At 33.7% G+C, this 21429-nt stretch overlaps 2 protein-coding genes across 6 annotated transcripts in view; one reads left to right on the forward strand and one right to left on the reverse strand.

The window, feature by feature from the left end:
- LOC112015509 (uncharacterized) overlaps positions 1 to 11377 on the forward strand; it is a 25197-nt gene extending 13820 nt beyond the window's left edge. Inside the window, exons 1-10 of one of the 4 annotated variants that reach the window (XM_024047912.2) lie at positions 5668 to 5994; positions 6414 to 6464; positions 8009 to 8125; positions 8351 to 8794; positions 9499 to 9929; positions 10111 to 10210; positions 10312 to 10371; positions 10523 to 10612; positions 10695 to 10814; positions 10930 to 11377. In XM_024047912.2, the coding sequence (XP_023903680.2) occupies positions 5692 to 5994; positions 6414 to 6464; positions 8009 to 8125; positions 8351 to 8794; positions 9499 to 9929; positions 10111 to 10210; positions 10312 to 10371; positions 10523 to 10612; positions 10695 to 10814; positions 10930 to 11238 (2025 nt within the window). In that variant the 5' untranslated portion in view covers positions 5668 to 5691 and the 3' untranslated portion in view covers positions 11239 to 11377. Of the gene's footprint in view, positions 1 to 5667; positions 5995 to 6413; positions 6465 to 8008; positions 8126 to 8350; positions 8795 to 9498; positions 9930 to 10110; positions 10211 to 10311; positions 10372 to 10522; positions 10613 to 10694; positions 10815 to 10929 lie in introns of those variants that run through there. The other 3 variants (XM_024047913.2, XM_065762133.1, XM_065762134.1) reach the window with 3 other exon arrangements.
- Positions 11378 to 17103: 5726 nt separating this feature from the next.
- Positions 17104 to 20839, reverse strand: LOC136062711 (uncharacterized). 2 transcript variants are annotated; one of them, XM_065762138.1, is made up of 8 exons: positions 20585 to 20839; positions 19916 to 20359; positions 18781 to 19211; positions 18500 to 18599; positions 18339 to 18398; positions 18098 to 18187; positions 17896 to 18003; positions 17104 to 17780 (listed from the first exon to the last, which is right to left on the reverse strand). In XM_065762138.1, exons 1-8 carry the CDS (start codon positions 20693 to 20695, stop codon positions 17472 to 17474), a joined length of 1653 nt encoding a protein of 550 aa, XP_065618210.1. In that variant the 5' UTR covers positions 20696 to 20839; the 3' UTR covers positions 17104 to 17471. The 2 variants fall into 2 exon arrangements, with proteins under 2 accessions (XP_065618210.1, XP_065618209.1); XM_065762137.1 differs by having other exon boundaries at positions 17896 to 18015.
- Positions 20840 to 21429: the final 590 nt, after the last annotated feature.

Consider the following 21429-nt stretch of genomic DNA (forward strand, 5'->3'; position numbering starts at 1 on the left):
CAGATACATTCATTCAATACAATTGAGATATTTTCTTCATTCCAAATATTCTCTCTAACAAACCCACATCCACCAACGGTACCTTAAAAAAAAAAAAATCCACAGCAACCCAAAAACTAACCACCACAACTACCCAATAATCACCACCACAACCACCAAATTGCCGCCACAATCACAGTACCACTGCCACAACTAACTCACAACCCACCACATTCACAAACCTCAAAACTCATCCCAAATCAAACCAACCCACAGCTCAGGCGGTGAGATTGGCTTCAGGCGAGAGATGTTAGCGGCGAGATTGACTTCAGGCAGCTTTAGGCGAGATCGGTTTCAGTGGCTTGAGGATGAGAGAGTAAGAGAATGAGAGTGAAGAGGGAGCTATGGAGGACAACTACGGCTCCGGCGAGATAGGCGGCTTCGGTGAGATTGGCAGTGAGATTGGCAGTTTCGGCGAGATCGGCAAGAGAGAAGAACTCAGACGCAAAGAAAAAAGGTGAGATAAAAGAGAGAGAGAGAAAGCCGGTGTGAATATATGAGAGAGAACCCGGTGAATAAACAAATAATAAAAAAATTTGGCATTGCTGTCCATACCGTCTCATATTTGAGGCGGTACTGTAGCATGTTTCAAATTTTTGAAACATTTAGAACAACTGATGAGGTTTGAATATTGGTATTTGGTGTGTCAAATGCCAAATATTTGGCATTTGACACAGTTGATGAGAATGTTCTTATAAAAATCTTCTAAACATAATGTGACTCAGTGATTTAAAACAAATCTATGTCGTTTTAGGTTCAATAAATGGCATATATTTAATAGAAATTAACGGCATAATTGAATTAATAACTTGACAGTTTTTATTTTGTATTTTTTGAGAAAGTAATAACTTGAAAGTTAAATAGTTGAATAAAAAAAAATTAAAATTAATAATGTAAATTAAATTTTAAAATAAGTTAAAGGAAATACAATTTATAATTAACAAGTAACAACATTGACTCCAAAGTCTAAACTATATTTTTGAACAAATCTGCCGATTAATAAGTACTATGGTGCGAATTATTAAAATGGAAATGCCACCCATACCATTTCCATTTTGATATTTTTTGCTAGGCAATTTTTTGTTTGCACTTTTTTTAGCCCATCCCCCAAATTCAAATGGAAATATCAATTAGTATTAATAAAACAAAGGTACAAAAAAGAAAAGAAAAAGTACCATATATAGTACTTATTAATTGATGAGTATTACGATATGCATGTGCTTATTAATTGATAATAATTGATGAATATTCTTATTAATTGATATTAATTGATGAGTATTACGATCGATATGCATATCCTTATTAATTGATGGAGTATTCCGATAAGCATATCAGTTACTATTACGATAGTACTTATATGTTTGAGACAATTACACATGTGTTTCGTTTTCCTCATCTCTCAAAAAAAAAAAGTTTCATTTTCCTCTTAATTTTTTTTTTCAATATTAATAAAAAAAAAAATTTCAAGAATTACTCTACTTAGACTTTGTCGAGAAGAATTTCCTTGCCAAAGGCTTGTTTTCTCTGTTTTCTCTTGCTCTCTTACCATCCTTGGTCCATTTGAGCGTTATCTAATTAATTGAATCCTAATTTTAGCCACACTCTAAAAATTCACCGTGTTGGACTTTTGGGGCTAAGTCCTTCTACATTTTGGGTTGAAGAACCAAAACTCTGCCTTACAATATGCATATCCTTCTTAATGTGAAAGAAAAGACATGGCAGTAAATTTTTTTTTTTTTATTAATATTGAAAAAAAAAATTAAGAGGAAAATGAAACTTTTTTTTTTTGAGAGATGAGGAAAACGAAACACATGTGTAANGAACAAAAAAAAAAGGGGGGGGGGAAAAAGGGGAAGAAAACATGAAATAGAAAACGCAGACGCCGGATTAATTGCTATCCAAACACATACTATATAGCCCTTTTTAGCTGATTTTGGCTCTCCATTTGTTGATCATGCAAACCACTACTCGAGTACTTGTCCTATCAAACGTCCTCCCAAATCTTCTGTGAGTTACAGCAACTAAGGCAGCATTGTTCAGGAATCTTCTCCACATAAATGCAATCAAGAGATTTGGTGGGATGCATTAAATGGGGTGGTAGCTACCATCCCTTTAGTCACATCAGGGCTAGCCTTCTCTTTGAAACTCTTTCTTTACAGTGTAACCTCTTCTGGTAATGCACTATTGACGTGGCTTGTGTCGCCCCTCCGACCCTACCATCCGAGGGTATGGTCTCCTTGAAACTGCATTGGCCTTCTCGACCTCGGTATGACACATGGCAATACTACCCTATTCAATTTTTGTACCCCACACATATCATAATACTAAAATTTTATGTGTCATAGTATTTTTTAGATAATATACCATAGTTAAAAGAGTATTAATAAAACAAAAGCACTGTCCTAAATTTTATATGATAATCTTTCAAGTGTTATAAAAATAATATATTATAAAATTTTATTCATTGTTTCACTAATAATGTCTATTAATTAATATGCAACGATTGGAAGCAAAAACCATAATTTTGTTTTCATTGATTATAATTTTGTTTTTGTTATCTACAATTGTTACTTTTACTGGTAAAGTCTCTAATAGTTGAAGAAGACATCTGGAGTCCATTCTCTATCTAAACCAAAAACTGATTTGTGACTTGATCTGATGTTAAAGAGTTATCATCGGAAGCGAACGTCATAGATTGAAACTCTCTCAAAAAGAAAACAATAATAATAATATTAATTTACAAAAGAATTTAAAAAAAGAATGCAACGTACGGGGCCTATAACTAGTTTTAAAATGAAAACTTGAACATTTTGATTATGTGCTATGGTCATATCAATTTATGAAGAACTCTAAAAGAAATGTTTATGATATTAGATTCAAAAAATTATTATTCAGTGATCTTACCTTGCATTTGAATCCTACTCTCCACTTTAAAATAAGAAGAAGAAAAAAAGTTTATAATACTAGAATTTTCTTTTCCCTATTGGTTATCGATGGCTGGTTACAAAAAGAAAAAACAAAAAATGGTTACCAAAGGTCCAAAGTTAGTCGAACATTAATCCCAAAAAAAGTATGCATAAATCATAAAACATATGTGTAGGGTCGGTTTTTGTAGCCCTAGCCCAAAGGATATGGGTTAAAGGCTCAACGAATCCAGAACAATAAATTTGTAGAGAGTGGATCGAAGGTTTAGGCGTTGGCCGGCGTTCACGAAGCATGAACTCATTTCTATTTTATTAAAAAAAATACTTAGAACAGTTTACAACTGGGGGATACTCCTCGGCCCATGGCCGAGGGGGCTTTTCTCCCTCTCCCCCCCCAAAAGAGACCTCCCCTACATTTTGCTCACATTTCTTATATATCCTCTTCTTCTTCCTTCTGTTGATCATCTATTGGCCTTCCTCCTGACCGCCTATCCCATCAAGGGTCGTATCCGTGCTCAANTTTTTTTCTCATACATTCACACAATTGGATAGGGAAGAGAGGAAAATGAAAGCTTTCTCCTTAGAAGAAGTATTTATGGATTTTTTTTTTTTAAATTTTATAAACATAGGAATGAGATAGTGTTTCTTTTTGGATAGTGTGGGTAGCTTCCTTTTTTTTTTAATGATAGAAACTGTGGATATTCTTTAACATTTCCCTTTTTTAGAAGGTGGGTAGTGGGAAGATTTTATTTTATTTTATTTTATGAATGTTGGGTAGTTTTTTTTTTTTTTTTTTTTAATTTCTGTTGATTTAAAGTTTTAACCTTTTTTTTTTTTAAGGAATAAAAAAAATTAATTAAATTAAGGGTATTTTGGAAGTAAAAAAGCAATAACTATTATTTTTTTTTAGAGAATCTAAAAATGCAATAACTAACTTTCTGATTTTATGAACTGTGGGGCCTAAGAATCCGACGATCCCAGCCCACTTTATATTAAGCCTAAGGCCCACGCTGAGAATGAAGAATTGTCCGAAGATGAGAGTAGAAAGCCCAAGTGGCCAAGAAATATTACCGAGGACGATCCTGTCCTTAGACATCCGAGACCACAGAAAGGAAGGGCAGCACGCCACCAAAGGCGGCCTCCCTAAGCACCCCAGGAAAAAAGACAAGTATGGTGGCTATCCATGGAAGCATGGTGGAAAAGCAATTCAAGGAGGAACTGTCACCTCCACATTAAATGCGCACAACTAACATTCTGACCGCATTAATGGAGAAATGACCTCTGAACAGTGCTGCCTTGGTTGCTGCAACTCACAGGAAGTTTGGTAAGGTAGCTGATGGGATAGGTAGTCAGATAGAGGCTTGGATGATCAACAGGTGGAGGAGGACTATATAATAGGAAAAACGGATCCTAAAGAGGATTCATGTAACCATCCTCATTCAAGGATTATTACAAAGCTCCTCGGATTAAGCCGAGGACAAACTTTCTTAGATAATCTCAGTTCATCTATGTTTGATGGTGGTGAACATCATATTGACCGTTGTCCATGCACTAAGGCCTAGTTCTTAAACTCATTCTCAAACTCATTCTCTACAAATTTATTGTATTGGGCTAGTTAGGTTTGAATCTACTCGTCCTTCAGAAGAAGTGCTCAAATTCAGTCCCTACATGAATGTTGAGCAATTATGTTATTTTTAATTTTTGTTGATTTACAGTTTTAACCTTATCATTTTTTTTAGGAATAAGAATAAGTTAATTAAATTAAGTGTATTGTTAAAAGTCAAAAAGAAAATAACTAATGATTTAAAAAAAAAAAAAAGACAATAACTAACTTTTTTATTTTCTGAACATTAGGTAGTTATTTTATTTTTAATTTTGTTGATTTATAGTTTTAACCTTTTTTTTATGGAATAAAAATAAATAATTAAATTAAGGGTATTTTTGGAAGTCAAAAAAGTAATAACTATTTTTTTTTTTTGAGAATCTAAAAATATAATAACTAACTTTCTGATTTTATGAACATTGGCCAGTTATGTTATTTTTAATTTTTGTTGATTTATAGTTTTAACCTAATTTTTTTTAAAGAGTAAAAATAAGTTGATTAAATTATGTGTACTATTAAAAGTTAAAAATGCAATAGCTAACTTTTTGATTTTTTGAACGTTGGGTAGTTATTTTATTTTTAATTTTGTTGATTTACAGTTTTAACCTTATTTTTTATGGGTTATTACTTTTTTTTTTTTTATGGAATAAGAATAAGTTAATTAAATTAAAAGTATTTTTTAAAGTAAAAAAAAGTAATAACTAATTTTTTGAATTCTCTAAATATATAATAAAGAAAGAATAAAGATTAATATATAAAGATAAACCAAGCAAGAATTAATAACATGTCCTTTTTCACTTTTAAATTTAATTATGTTGTTTTGATTAAATTGTCAGATAGAGCAAAGATTTTGATTAATGGGTGGAAATACAAAACCCCATGAATTACATTCATTGGTCATTGATACATTATTATAAGTTAGTTGTTACGTGTTTATTTTACCATAAATGATGTAAACATTAGAAACATTAGAAGACTTGGACTCCTCATCAGAAGGTATAACCGCTATTCTAACTCTGAAACTACAAGTGCAAGCACGCCAAGTAAAGCCCCCAACCACAATACAATTCTTTTCTCTGCATGATGTCCCACCCACAAATGAGACGGTTAACATTAACCCAGTTCATGAACCAACCTCATCACCATGAAAGCTCTCTCTCATCAACTTCTTCCCAAGCAACGCAAAAATTCTTTTGCCCTTCAATTCAAACGTCAACACCAACAACTACCTGTAGTAGTAGCCACTCTTCCTTTGTGTCCAAGCAATCTTTAAGCTCCCACCAACACCAGGATGATCAAAACCTGAGGACCATTCCATGCTGTTTTATTTCTTCCAAATTTTGGGGCAGACTCAGACTAATGCTAGGCTGTGGTGAAGTTTCTCCAATGGCGAGCCAAAGGGACTCATTTCACACGCCCTTGGAGATTGTAAGTTTTGTCTATCATTTTATGCTTTGTTTGCCAAGGAGGTTTCTTAGTGCATCTACTACACATGAGAAAAAGATCAATTGCTAGTAATATTGTAACGTATTTTTGATGCATTTCTTACTTGCCATGAACGAATCAAGCACGAACATCCCCTCCTTTCTTGCTTTCTTTGCCATGATTACAAAAGGTTTGCATTGCTTTACGTTTTAAAAACGATGAATTCTGTACATATCATTTGTAAGTTATTTCAAGAAGGTTGTTCGTTAAGCTTCTAACTAAAATAATTCAAGCAAATACTTCAAGCAATGTTAATGCTTTCTTGGTGCTACTCTTACCTCTTGATGTTCATATTTTCTTCATTTTGCTTATTATATTCTTATTATATATATATATATATATTTGTTCTTGCAATATTACAGAGAAGGAAGAAGTTTAGTGAGCAGCAAAAGAGGGAGCATCTTGAAAGAGAGGTATGTGTAAACCATTTGTCTTGATTTTGTAACTTTATGTCTGAGACCCTGAGGAAACCAAGCATTTTTGAGGATTTAATAAGTTTCACAACCACACCACAAACAAGACCATAAGTGATGGGACCCTTGTCTGGTTCATGCTCCTTGTGGTTTCAACTTTCAACTAGATAGTCCATAATGGATTGGGTAAAATTCAATAATTGTTGTTAAAAAGTAAAGCATTTATTTCTTCATTAATGTAAATAGTAATAGAGTTTTTTTTTTTTTTTGGTTGTTTTTTATTTGAGAATCGTAATAGTAATAGAGCTGATCCCGGTAGTTGTAGACCCAGAAAAAGCTTATTCCATTCTTTAAGACATCGTCCTACACTGAGCACTCATCTTGATTATAATAACTCACGCTCTATGGCTCTTAAATCATATATATAATAATCAATTCTCATATTGTTCCCCTTTATTTTTCTCTTTGTAAAAAAATAATAATTTTTTTTAATGGAATCATAATCAATTAATTACATGGGATACAAGTCATTTCAGGAAGATTGCAATGCCAAGGAAATGGAAAAGCTCTTTTTCAAGTAAACCTTTTCCCACTTAGAAATTTCTTTTTCTCTCAAAAAAATAAAAATACCTGAAAAAATGTTAAAAGTATTACAAGTTTTACTATACGAAGCTTACAAACTAATGTGATAATGAATATGATTATTGATCTTCAATCACCTCATAAATGAATTTTTGAATTGTTTCTTGTGAATTGTGATGAGTGACACATTAATTTATAAGTTCAATATAGTAAAACTTGTAGTATCCTGATCAAAAGGTTTTTTTTTTTTTTTTTTTTTATTATCTTTTTTACTCAAATACTCAAAGCATTGTCTCTATCTCTATAAAACAATAATTGATCCTAGGCTATTTGAAAAAAGAAAGAAAATTCACATTCCATTTGGGAGGGAAATGAATAGAATAAAAAGAATCTCTATAAAAGGGTGTTTAGTCTATTTCCTTATTTAGATGTTTAATTAGTACAAGAATTTTAAGAGATTGAGCTAATGTCCTGTCCATTTCATTTTCTCCAAAAATGGGGTTGGGGGAATCATTCCTTCAAATAGTGATAAAATATTTCATCTCTATTTATATTTAAAAAAAGAAAGAAAGAAAGAGATGAATGTTATACTATTAAATTCAATTCAATTCAATTCCTTTATTATATATATTTTTTTTTTCTTTTTTGTTGAGATAGTCCTTTATTATCTACCTATTTGATCTAGGTATTTAGATATTATCATCTCTTTCTCTATTAAACAATACTTGTTCCAATAATTATTATTTTGTTCCTTTTTATTAATTACTATTTTGATAAATTTAATCATTTAACAATTATGATAATACATTAGCTATATACGTTTCTTCCATAAAAGACAAGGTGAGAAAGTAATAAAAAGGACAAAAGATATAATCTATATGTTTATGAGTTCCATCTAGACATATGAATCCATACATATTATTGGAGAAAGCTAGCTACGTTAACGATTTCCCGTATTGTAGGTCTCTATGCTTCAAAAAATGTTGAACCAAGAAGAAAATATGCATGAGGTTTTGGAGCATATCCTTAATCAACATAATGGTTCTGCTGTCAGCATCCCGAACTTCCTTCCTCCTAAGGTAAACGATCTTCTCATTTGTGACATGGAACAACATGCAACATCGCATTAGGAACACATATTATAAACTACTTGTAGCAGTAATATATGACTCCTGATGAAATGATAGAGTTGGTAAGGAAATGATGGCCTAAAATCCTTTGGACTAGGTTGATTCACTTAATCTTGTTTAAGGTACAAAAACAGCAAAGTGATAACGTATTTATCTGTCACGTAAATTATGCAGATAAAGCAGCTGTTGGCAGAGTTAGCCATGGTTGAGGGTGAGATACTTAGACTTGAAGGCCAAATAAGCGAACTTCAAAAGAGTTTGAAACTTGAGCAGGAGGTCACCGAGGAATCAAAGTCCATACAATGGAAACATGGAACTCTAAGCAACCGTGTGGGTCGTTCATCACCAACAATAAACACAAACCCCATTAACAAAGTTGGTAATGAAACGATGGCCTATGAGACCAAAGCATTGCATTTCATAAGTAAAGCTATAAAAGGCGATTATAATCTCAATGATTTCACTATAGCTGATAAATTGGGAAATTCAAAAGGATTTGCTGATCAAAAGGAAAATCTTCTCCATGAGGCTGTTAAATTTCAGGACAAGATTCCAAGAAAAGGTGGGATGCTGAAGCCATCCTCACCCTTGCGTGAACCACGACATCCATCACCCAAGGTAGGTCTCAGTTCATTTGTGCCATGTTATGTTATTATTGTTGTTGTGATTTTTAGATAAGAATAGTGATTGTGGGCTTTTCTCTTGTTTCAATTTGCTTTGAAAAAAAGTGCAAGTATTTTGTTAAAATTCAATTTAGCCCATAACTTTAATTCCGATTCTCAAATTAATCTCTAAAGTTTAGTTTTTGTCAATTTAGTATTTCACTTTGTCAAAATGAGTTAATTTGGTCATTCCATACAAATCTATTAGTAAAAAAAATATCGTTTAAATTTTTTTTTAATTAAAATTTAACCGATAACATTCATGAGAGATGTGCCATGCATTTAATAGATATTATTTTTTGATAAGTATTATTTAAAATAAATAAATAAATAAATAAAACAGTTTCATTTACTAAGAAATTTAGATAGAAGGATTAGATTGACTCATTTTAACAAAGTGGGAGACTAAATTAACAAAAATTAAACCTAAAGGACTAATTTTACAATTGAAATAAAAGTTGAGGTTTTAAATTGAATTTTAGCCCATATGTTTTTGGTTTGAATGAAGTGAATGAAACCCACTTTTTTTTTTCAGCTTGGTAATTCATAATAGTATAAAAGCTTTTCCCTCTTTGTGGAATCATGGAGAGTCATACACCAATGTATGCTTAGATGTTGATAATGAATGCTAATTCCAAGTTCATAATGACATTGTTTCAGCTAAAAGAACGAAATCCACCAATACTTTTAGACCTCCCTCCAAAATCTCTACCCAATGCAAACCAATCAGAAGAAGAAAACCAGCAATGGCAACCCAACAAGCTATCTGAGAGCATCTTGAAGTGTTTAAATGTCATATATACGAGACTGCTTAGAACATCAAGAGCAATGGAGTTGGAGAAGTCAGGCCCCGTTTCAAGGTCCATGAACGCTTCTTTTAGCTCAAGAAGCTTCAGGGCCGAGACAGGCTTAAAGTCAAGCCTTATACAAAAGGAATCAAGGCAACAAGACCCATATGGTATCTTCAACATGGAAGAGTCTATTCCTAGGGACATTGGTCCTTACAAGAACTTGGTTGTATTCACGTCAAGCTCTCTGGACCACAAGTTCATATCGAGCCCCAGTTCTATTCCTTTGCTAAGAAAGTTGAGGTAGGTCTGCTGAACTCTACAAATAGATGAGTACAGCTAGAGTTACTATAGTAGATAATTAAATGGTGCAATGGTCCCAATTGTCGACATTTTTCTTTTTTTGATGAAAAGTTGTCGACACAAATGCAGCCATGTGATTAGATTTTATTTTGAGTTTCCCTTTTGTCTTTGTGGATTACAGGGTTTTGTTGAACTCTCTCCTGACGGTGGACTTGAGATTCTTGACTAACCAACAGAAATTAGCATTTTGGATCAACATGTACAATGCTTGTATCATGCATGTATATAAAATGTTCAAATCCATTCTTCCTTCTTTTGTCTATCTTATCGAACTATCATTTTCAGAATCATAGTGATGTACTCATTTAGATATCTGTTTCAGGGTTTTCTTCAATATGGCGTGCCTTCTACTCCTGAAAAATTGCTTGCATTGATGAACAAGGTACATCTCAGAAATGTTTTCATGTTGACATTGAATGGATACTGGCAAATTGGCAATACTTCTCTTGCTTTGCAAAACACACGGTGTAGATCGTCAAGTTAATGATCGAATCTAGTAATCTTACTTAAAATTTTGAATCTTGTGAATTCAGGCAACCCTTAACATAGGAGGTAATATTATAAATGCTCAAGCAATAGAGCATTTTATATTGAGAAAGCCGGCTTCTTCTGGTGTGAAAGAGGTAAATATAATTGAACCTATACTTTATGTAGAAGTAATAAATGTATTACTGGTCCAATCTCCTTAGAGGTGATTTCTAGTAGGTTTATCTTCAGAGTGACAAGGATGATAAGGAAGCCATTGTTCGCGAACTTTATGGACTTGAATCAATGGAACCAAATGTCACATTTGCTCTGTGTTGTGGAACTCTTTCATCTCCTGCCGTAAGTTGAACAATCAAACCTTTGACTACTCCAATGATGAATTTGGTATTTCTCAACACATTTTTTCCCAAATTATTCACATGCTCAAAATCAGAAAAAAGCATCATATGTGCAGGTAAGAATGTATACAGCTGATGGTGTTGTAGCTGAGTTGGAAAAATCAAAGCTAGATTATTTGCAAGCTTCAATAGTAGTGACTAGCACAAAAAGAATTGCATTCCCAGAGCTCCTGCTTCGAAACATGCTTGATTTTGCTGTAGACATGGACACATTGGTGGAGTGGATTTGCCACCAGTTACCAACTTCTGGGTCATTAAGAAAATCATTGGTGGATTGCTTCAGGGGACAAAACAGTGGCAAGATATCTAGCATTGTTGAGAAGATACCATACGACTTTGAATTCCAGTATCTGCTGGCTATATAGACTCCAGAATTTTCATCTCTAGTGTTGGTCCGTTCTCCATAACAAATAACAATATATATATATATTAGGAAATCATCTTGGTCACATTGATTTTTTTGACTTTATTTTATAAATGTCATGCGAGATTTTTTTTTTTTTTTTTTCATGGGAGGGAGATTTTCTTGTTACCAACTCATTACTGGATTTGCCTAGAACTAAGTTGACCTCAATCGTCCTCAATATTAAATAGTCAATGTATGGTTAAAGTCGCTCTCAAAATGAATACTAAGAGTACGTTTGGTACACTGAATGAGAATTACGACAAGAATTGTAATATTTATTACTAGGAATAAAATGTGTTATAATGTAATAATTAAACCTATTTATTAGTTTGGTTGTGAGTTATAACATTATAATGAAACTTAACATTTATTTTTGAAAATTTCTTACTCATACAATCAGATTTCTTTAAAAATTGTTATTTTTAAATTTAAGAGAAATATTTGTTATTTTTTATTTTTATAATTGTTAGATGTATATGGAAAGTTTGTTTACTTGGAAATATATTAAGTTTTGAAATTAATGCACTTACTAAGGAATAACTAATACAACCTTATAAAGAGAAATAATCATTTCTTATTTTGAAGAATAGCTATTCATAAGGAATGATTATTCATTGTAATAAAAACATAACCAAACTAAAGAATAACTAAACCATAGGAATAACTATTACATTACAACGCCTATTATAATCTACCAAACATACCCTAAATATGCAATTGTGTTTTGCTTAAAAGTTTTTTTTTTTTTTTCAAATAATCTAATTTTTAGCTTTTTGTTAGGCATTTAACCTAAAAGTTATAAAAATTATAAAAAAAAAATAAAAAAAAAATAAAAAACTATATCTTTCAATAAACATTATGCAAATAAGCTAACAAAATTAAGTAAAATTCAAATACACCCTAAAATTAATTGAAATTGTGCTTTTAGAACATGACTTTAAAAAAAGTGTGTTTAAAGTGTGCGATAATTATTACTTAAAATAAATTTATGATGACTCCAATTTTCATGTAAGACTCCATATGTGGCTAATATTTTTCGAGTTGTATGTGGCCTTTTGACGGCAACCTTGTGTGAAGCATAGCAAAAACCAATTTTGAACTTCAATCTAAATTAGAATTGTGGTAGGCCCAATCCAATTGAGAAGAGATGGCATGACAAATCGAATATTTGCGGGAACTTATGTATGGCACCTCTAAAACTAATACTGTTTAAACCAAGCTAAAGGACGTGGTTCAAAAATAGGAAGCACTCGTTGCTCTATTACATGTGCTTGCATGAGTTGTGGGGTTTGAGTAGTGATCAGTGGTGCCACGTTGGTCCCAGGGTGTTCCCAAGAACACCCTAAACTGAAAAAAAAAAATATATATATATATATAATAATTAAAATTTTTTATTTGTTTATCCTTAAAAAAATTTAGGAACACCCTAAAACTAACCTCCAGCAAGATCTTGATTTTGGTTGGAGGGGAGCTTGACTCCCGTAGTCTCGTTCGTTGTGAAGAAGAAAGATTAAGAGAGATAGAGAGCGGAGGAAAGAAAAATATGAGTCTATGATAAAGAGCAAGTGGGTTTTGATATTTATTTTGGGGAAGAACACCTAAGCGTTGGGAAGTGGGGTATTAGATTAAAAATAAATATATATATATATATATATATATTGTAGGGACACAATTTTCAGACTAGGCCCCAAAATGTATGAGATCTTGGCCCAATGAGCCCAGTACAATGAATTTGTAGAGAGTGAGTCAAAGAACTAGGCTTTAGTGCATGGATAACAGTTAATATGGTGTTCATGACAATCAAACAGAGATGAACTAAGTTTATCAAGGAAAGTTTGTCCTCGGCACAATCAGATGGGCTTTGTTTTAGTAAATATCGGATGAGAATGGTTACAAGAGTTCTTGAGATTGCTACAGTGCTTTCTTTCTCAATCGTTGGCCTCCCTTTCTCTAAGTTTCTACCCTTATTTATACTACATCTATTCCTTCACCTTTACCCAACACGTGGACAGTTGATGGTTTATCCTGATACTTGTCCCATCAACCCCCTCTAAAAGTCTTCTGGGGTGGTTGTAAGGTTGCAATAATACTGTGCAGAGATCACTTCCTCATTAATGCGGCCAGGGAGTTAGCTGGGATGCATTCAATGCGGTGACAGCAGCTTTTCCCAAGATATTTTGGGATTCTTCTGTCTTTTGTTCCTGCAATGCTTATCCATATTTCCAGAACTTCATGAATCGCACCTCTAGATGGCAAGCATCCTTTACAAATCTCGACCTTGGCTAGCTAAGGACAAATTCATCCTCGGCAAAAACTCCTAGGCCATTATGTTCAATATTGTCTTCCTTATCCACCAGCATGGGTTTCCTTGGCTATACTTACCCATCCTCGGACGCCCCCCTTATCCTCAGCTTGGGCCTTAAGCCCAAATCCAGTTGTATGATCTGGGCCGATAACCCCACAATAGCCCCTCAAAACTCCGGTTTTTTCCTCTCATTCGAGGAAAAAGGTGGGGTTTTGAATTCTTAAGAGTTAATTCTGCTTTAATCCTTTGATTTACATCCGGAGGGGTGCCGTTTCACGCGCCCCATATTTGTACTGTAAATTGCTCCTTTCAGAGCTACCAATCTGAGGAGTTGGTTATAATTTTGGGTCTGTCTTGACACTTATAGAAAGATGTCATGTGTGTTCATTTTCCTAAAGCATGTGGTCCGAGGACCCATGCATGGCTAAGGTTCTTCTTAGCAGGAGGTCTGAGGGACCCGACAAAGCTAAAGCTCTGTTTAAGCACTATTCCCGGGTGCTCTAAAAGGCTCGGCCTCGAGTGCAAAAATGCAACTGAGTGTTAACCAACTCATATCATCTGGTTCGAGGACTATTGGCATGATTGAGTTTAAGTTTAAACACTCCAACTTATATTATCTGGTCCGAGGACTACAGGCATGATTGAGTTTAAGTTTAAACACTCCAACTCATATCATCTGGTCCGAGGACTACATGCATGATTGAGTTTAAGTTTAAATACTTAAGAAAGTTGCCACTGAGTGTTAACCAACTCATATCATCTGGTCCGAGAACTACAGGCATGATTGAGTTTAAGTTTAAACACTTGAGAAAGTTGCCACTGAGTGTTAACCAACTCATATCATCTGGTCTGAGGACTACAGGCATGATTGAGTTTAAGTTTAAACACTTAAGAAAGTTGCCACTGAGTGTTAACCAACTCATATCATCTGATCCGAGAACTACAGACATGATTGAGTTTAAGTTTAAACACTTGAGAAAGATGCCACTGAGTATTAACCAACTCATATCATCTGGTCCGAGAACTACAGGCATGATTGAGTTTACATTTAAACACTTTCCCCGAGTGCCTTATAAGGCTCAACCCCGAGTGCACTGCCACAGCATGAGATAGCAGTTTTTTAGACTTACTCTACTTCGCATGTGTAGCAGCAGTAACAGAGTGTTAACTTCCCATTAGCATCTGATCCGAGGACTACAAGCATGACTAAGGTTCACATTTAAACACTTTTCCCGGGTGCCTTATAAGGCTCAGCCCCGAGTGCACTGCCACAGCATGAGGTAGCAGTTTTTTAGACTTGTTCTACTTCGCATGTGTAGCAGTAGTAACAGAGTGTTAACATCCCCTTAGCATCTGGTCCGAGGACTACAGGCATAACTAAGGTTCACATTTAAACACTTTCCCCGGGTGCCTTATAAGGCTCAGCCCCAAGTAGCAGGTATTGTCCTCTTTGGATTTTGCTCTATGTTGCTGCCACTTCCTCTCGTGGAGGTTCAGCAAACTCGGCCACCAGATTCGCAAGAACTAGCCCCTTGACATAGGTACGGGGCATGCACTTGATGTCAAGAGCCCCTAAAACTATGCCCCATTTAGCAATCCTCCCCGCGCAATCAATACTTCAAAGTGTAAACGTGAGCGGAAGTGGAGTTATGACAACAACTATATGTGTTCTCGAAAATAATAGGAAAGCTTTTGTATAGCATGCACCACCGCCAAAATGGCCTTCTCCAAGGATTCTTGCTAATGGGAGCTTGATCCCACCATTACTAACCGTTGCACTTACTATCACACAAACTCTTCCCACAGACGGTGCCAATTGTAGGGACACAATTTTCAGACCAGGCCCCAAAATGTATGGGATCTTAGCCCAGTGAGCCTAATACAATGAATTTGTAAAGAGTGGGTCAAAGAGCTAGGCTTTAGTGCATAGATAACAGTTAATATGGTGTTCATGACAATCAAACAGAGATGAACTGAGTTTATCAAGGAAAGTTTGTCCTCGGCACAATCAGATGGGCTTTGTTTTAGTAAATATCGGATGAGAATGGTTACAAGAGTTCTTGAGATTGCTACAGTGCTTTCTTTCTCAATTGTCGGCCTCCCTTTCTCTAAGTTTCTACCCTTATTTATACTACATCTATTTCTTCACCTTTACCCAACACGTGGACAATTGATGGTTTATCCTGATACTTGTCCATCAACCCCCTCTAGAAGTCTTCTGGGGTGGTTGTAAGGTTGCAATAATACTGTGCAGAGGTCACTTCCTCATTAATGAAGCTAGGGAGTTAGCTGGGGTGCATTCAGTGCAGTGACAGTAGCTTTTCCCAAGATATTTTGGGATTCTTTTGTCTTTTGTTCCTGCAATGCTTATCTATATTTCCAGAACTTCATGGATCGCACCTCTAGATGGCAAGCATCCTTTACAAATCTTGGCCTTGGCTAGCCGAGGACAAATTCATCCTCGACAAAAATTCCTAGGCCATTATGTTCAATATTGTCTTCCTTATCCACTAGCATGGGTTTCCTTGGACCAACGTGGCACCACTGATCACTACTCAAACCCCACAACTCATGCAAGCACATGTAATAGAGCAACGAGTGCTTCCTATTTTTGAACCACGTCCTTTAGCTTGGTTTAAACAGTATTAGTTTTAGAGGTGCCATACATAAGTTCCCGCAAATATTCGATTTGTCATGCCATCTCTTCTCAATTGGATTGGGCCTACCACAATTCTAATTTAGATTGAAGTTCAAAATTGGTTTTTGCTATGCTTCACACAAGGTTGCCGTCAAAAGGCCACATACAACTCGAAAAATATTAGCCACATATGGAGTCTTACATGAAAATTGGAGTCATCATAAATTTATTTTAAGTAATAATTATCGCACACTTTAAACACACTTTTTTTAAAGTCATGTTCTAAAAGCACAATTTCAATTAATTTTAGGGTGTATTTGAATTTTACTTAATTTTGTTAGCTTATTTGCATAATGTTTATTGAAAGATATAGTTTTTTATTTTTTTTTTATTTTTTTTTTATAATTTTTATAACTTTTAGGTTAAATGCCTAACAAAAAGCTAAAAATTAGATTATTTGAAAAAAAAAAAAACTTTTAAGCAAAACACAATTGCATATTTAGGGTATGTTTGGTAGATTATAATAGGCGTTGTAATGTAATAGTTATTCCTATGGTCTAGTTATTCTTTAGTTTGGTTATGTTTTTATTACAATGAATAATCATTCCTTATGAATAGCTATTTTTCAAAATAAGAAATGATTATTTCTCTTTATAAGGTTGTATTAGTTATTCCTTAGTAAGTGCATTAATTTCAAAACTTAATATATTTCCAAGTAAACAAATTTTCCATATACATCTAACAATTATAAAAATAAAAAATAACACATATTTCTCTTAAATTTAAAAATAACAATTTTTAAAGAAATCTGATTGTATGAGTAAGAAATTTTCAAAAATAAATGTTAAGTTTCATTATAATGTTATAACTCACAACCAAACTAATAAATAGGTTTAATTATTACATTATAACACATTTTATTCCTAGTAATAAATATTACAATTCTTGTCGTAATTCTCATTCAGTGTACTAAACGTACTCTTAGTATTCATTTTGAGAGCGACTGTTAACCATACATTGACTATTTAATATTGAGGACGATTGAGGTCAACTTAGTTCTAGGCAAATCCAGTAATGAGTTGGTAACAAGAAAATCTCCCTCCCATGAAAAAAAAAAAAAAAAATCTCGCATGACATTTATAAAATAAAGTCAAAAAAATCAATGTGACCAAGATGATTTCCTAATATATATATATATTGTTATTTGTTATGGAGAACGGACCAACACTAGAGATGAAAATTCTGGAGTCTATATAGCCAGCAGATACTGGAATTCAAAGTCGTATGGTATCTTCTCAACAATGCTAGATATCTTGCCACTGTTTTGTCCCCTGAAGCAATCCACCAATGATTTTCTTAATGACCCAGAAGTTGGTAACTGGTGGCAAATCCACTCCACCAATGTGTCCATGTCTACAGCAAAATCAAGCATGTTTCGAAGCAGGAGCTCTGGGAATGCAATTCTTTTTGTGCTAGTCACTACTATTGAAGCTTGCAAATAATCTAGCTTTGATTTTTCCAACTCAGCTACAACACCATCAGCTGTATACATTCTTACCTGCACATATGATGCTTTTTTCTGATTTTGAGCATGTGAATAATTTGGGAAAAAATGTGTTGAGAAATACCAAATTCATCATTGGAGTAGTCAAAGGTTTGATTGTTCAACTTACGGCAGGAGATGAAAGAGTTCCACAACACAGAGCAAATGTGACATTTGGTTCCATTGATTCAAGTCCATAAAGTTCGCGAACAATGGCTTCCTTATCATCCTTGTCACTCTGAAGATAAACCTACTAGAAATCACCTCTAAGGAGATTGGACCAGTAATACATTTATTACTTCTACATAAAGTATAGGTTCAATTATATTTACCTCTTTCACACCAGAAGAAGCCGGCTTTCTCAATATAAAATGCTCTATTGCTTGAGCATTTATAATATTACCTCCTATGTTAAGGGTTGCCTGAATTCACAAGATTCAAAATTTTAAGTAAGATTACTAGATTCGATCATTAACTTGACGATCTACACCGTGTGTTTTGCAAAGCAAGAGAAGTATTGCCAATTTGCCAGTATCCATTCAATGTCAACATGAAAACATTTCTGAGATGTACCTTGTTCATCAATGCAAGCAATTTTTCAGGAGTAGAAGGCACGCCATATTGAAGAAAACCCTGAAACAGATATCTAAATGAGTACATCACTATGATTCTGAAAATGATAGTTCGATAAGATAGACAAAAGAAGGAAGAATGGATTTGAACATTTTATATACATGCATGATACAAGCATTGTACATGTTGATCCAAAATGCTAATTTCTGTTGGTTAGTCAAGAATCTCAAGTCCACCGTCAGGAGAGAGTTCAACAAAACCCTGTAATCCACAAAGACAAAAGGGAAACTCAAAATAAAATCTAATCACATGGCTGCATTTATGTCGACAACTTTTCATCAAAAAAAGAAAAATGTCGACAATTGGGACCATTGCACCATTTAATTATCTACTATAGTAACTCTAGCTGTACTCATCTATTTGTAGAGTTCAGCAGACCTACCTCAACTTTCTTAGCAAAGGAATAGAACTGGGGCTCGATATGAACTTGTGGTCCAGAGAGCTTGACGTGAATACAACCAAGTTCTTGTAAGGACCAATGTCCCTAGGAATAGACTCTTCCATGTTGAAGATACCATATGGGTCTTGTTGCCTTGATTCCTTTTGTATAAGGCTTGACTTTAAGCCTGTCTCGGCCCTGAAGCTTCTTGAGCTAAAAGAAGCGTTCATGGACCTTGAAACGGGGCCTGACTTCTCCAACTCCATTGCTCTTGATGTTCTAAGCAGTCTCGTATATATGACATTTAAACACTTCAAGATGCTCTCAGATAGCTTGTTGGGTTGCCATTGCTGGTTTTCTTCTTCTGATTGGTTTGCATTGGGTAGAGATTTTGGAGGGAGGTCTAAAAGTATTGGTGGATTTCGTTCTTTTAGCTGAAACAATGTCATTATGAACTTGGAATTAGCATTCATTATCAACATCTAAGCATACATTGGTGTATGACTCTCCATGATTCCACAAAGAGGGAAAAGCTTTTATACTATTATGAATTACCAAGCTGAAAAAAAAAAGTGGGTTTCATTCACTTCATTCAAACCAAAAACATATGGGCTAAAATTCAATTTAAAACCTCAACGTTTATTTCAATTGTAAAATTAGTCCTTTAGGTTTAATTTTTGTTAATTTAGTCTCCCACTTTGTTAAAATGAGTCAATCTAATCCTTCTATCTAAATTTCTTAGTAAATGAAACTGTTTTATTTATTTATTTATTTATTTTAAATAATACTTATCAAAAAATAATATCTATTAAATGCATGGCACATCTCTCATGAATGTTATCGGTTAAATTTTAATTAAAAAAAAATTTAAACGATATTTTTTTTACTAATAGATTTGTATGGAATGACCAAATTAACTCATTTTGACAAAGTGAAATACTAAATTGACAAAAACTAAACTTTAGAGATTAATTTGAGAATCGGAATTAAAGTTATGGGCTAAATTGAATTTTAACAAAATACTTGCACTTTTTTTCAAAGCAAATTGAAACAAGAGAAAAGCCCACAATCACTATTCTTATCTAAAAATCACAACAACAATAATAACATAACATGGCACAAATGAACTGAGACCTACCTTGGGTGATGGATGTCGTGGTTCACGCAAGGGTGAGGATGGCTTCAGCATCCCACCTTTTCTTGGAATCTTGTCCTGAAATTTAACAGCCTCATGGAGAAGATTTTCCTTTTGATCAGCAAATCCTTTTGAATTTCCCAATTTATCAGCTATAGTGAAATCATTGAGATTATAATCGCCTTTTATAGCTTTACTTATGAAATGCAATGCTTTGGTCTCATAGGCCATCGTTTCATTACCAACTTTGTTAATGGGGTTTGTGTTTATTGTTGGTGATGAACGACCCACACGGTTGCTTAGAGTTCCATGTTTCCATTGTATGGACTTTGATTCCTCGGTGACCTCCTGCTCAAGTTTCAAACTCTTTTGAAGTTCGCTTATTTGGCCTTCAAGTCTAAGTATCTCACCCTCAACCATGGCTAACTCTGCCAACAGCTGCTTTATCTGCATAATTTACGTGACAGATAAATACGTTATCACTTTGCTGTTTTTGTACCTTAAACAAGATTAAGTGAATCAACCTAGTCCAAAGGATTTTAGGCCATCATTTCCTTACCAACTCTATCATTTCATCAGGAGTCATATATTACTGCTACAAGTAGTTTATAATATGTGTTCCTAATGCGATGTTGCATGTTGTTCCATGTCACAAATGAGAAGATCGTTTACCTTAGGAGGAAGGAAGTTCGGGATGCTGACAGCAGAACCATTATGTTGATTAAGGATATGCTCCAAAACCTCATGCATATTTTCTTCTTGGTTCAACATTTTTTGAAGCATAGAGACCTACAATACGGGAAATCGTTAACGTAGCTAGCTTTCTCCAATAATATGTATGGATTCATATGTCTAGATGGAACTCATAAACATATAGATTATATCTTTTGTCCTTTTTATTACTTTCTCACCTTGTCTTTTATGGAAGAAACGTATATAGCTAATGTATTATCATAATTGTTAAATGATTAAATTTATCAAAATAGTAATTAATAAAAAGGAACAAAATAATAATTATTGGAACAAGTATTGTTTAATAGAGAAAGAGATGATAATATCTAAATACCTAGATCAAATAGGTAGATAATAAAGGACTATCTCAACAAAAAAGAAAAAAAAAATATATATAATAAAGGAATTGAATTGAATTGAATTTAATAGTATAACATTCATCTCTTTCTTTCTTTCTTTTTTTAAATATAAATAGAGATGAAATATTTTATCACTATTTGAAGGAATGATTCCCCCAACCCCATTTTTGGAGAAAATGAAATGGACAGGACATTAGCTCAATCTCTTAAAATTCTTGTACTAATTAAACATCTAAATAAGGAAATAGACTAAACACCCTTTTATAGAGATTCTTTTTATTCTATTCATTTCCCTCCCAAATGGAATGTGAATTTTCTTTCTTTTTTCAAATAGCCTAGGATCAATTATTGTTTTATAGAGATAGAGACAATGCTTTGAGTATTTGAGTAAAAAAGATAATAAAAAAAAAAAAAAAAAAAAAAAAC

This window comes from Quercus suber, unplaced genomic scaffold (genome assembly GCF_002906115.3).
Source record: "Quercus suber isolate HL8 unplaced genomic scaffold, Cork oak 2.0 scaffold_443, whole genome shotgun sequence".
In the NCBI taxonomy this organism is placed as follows: Eukaryota; Viridiplantae; Streptophyta; class Magnoliopsida; order Fagales; family Fagaceae; genus Quercus; species Quercus suber.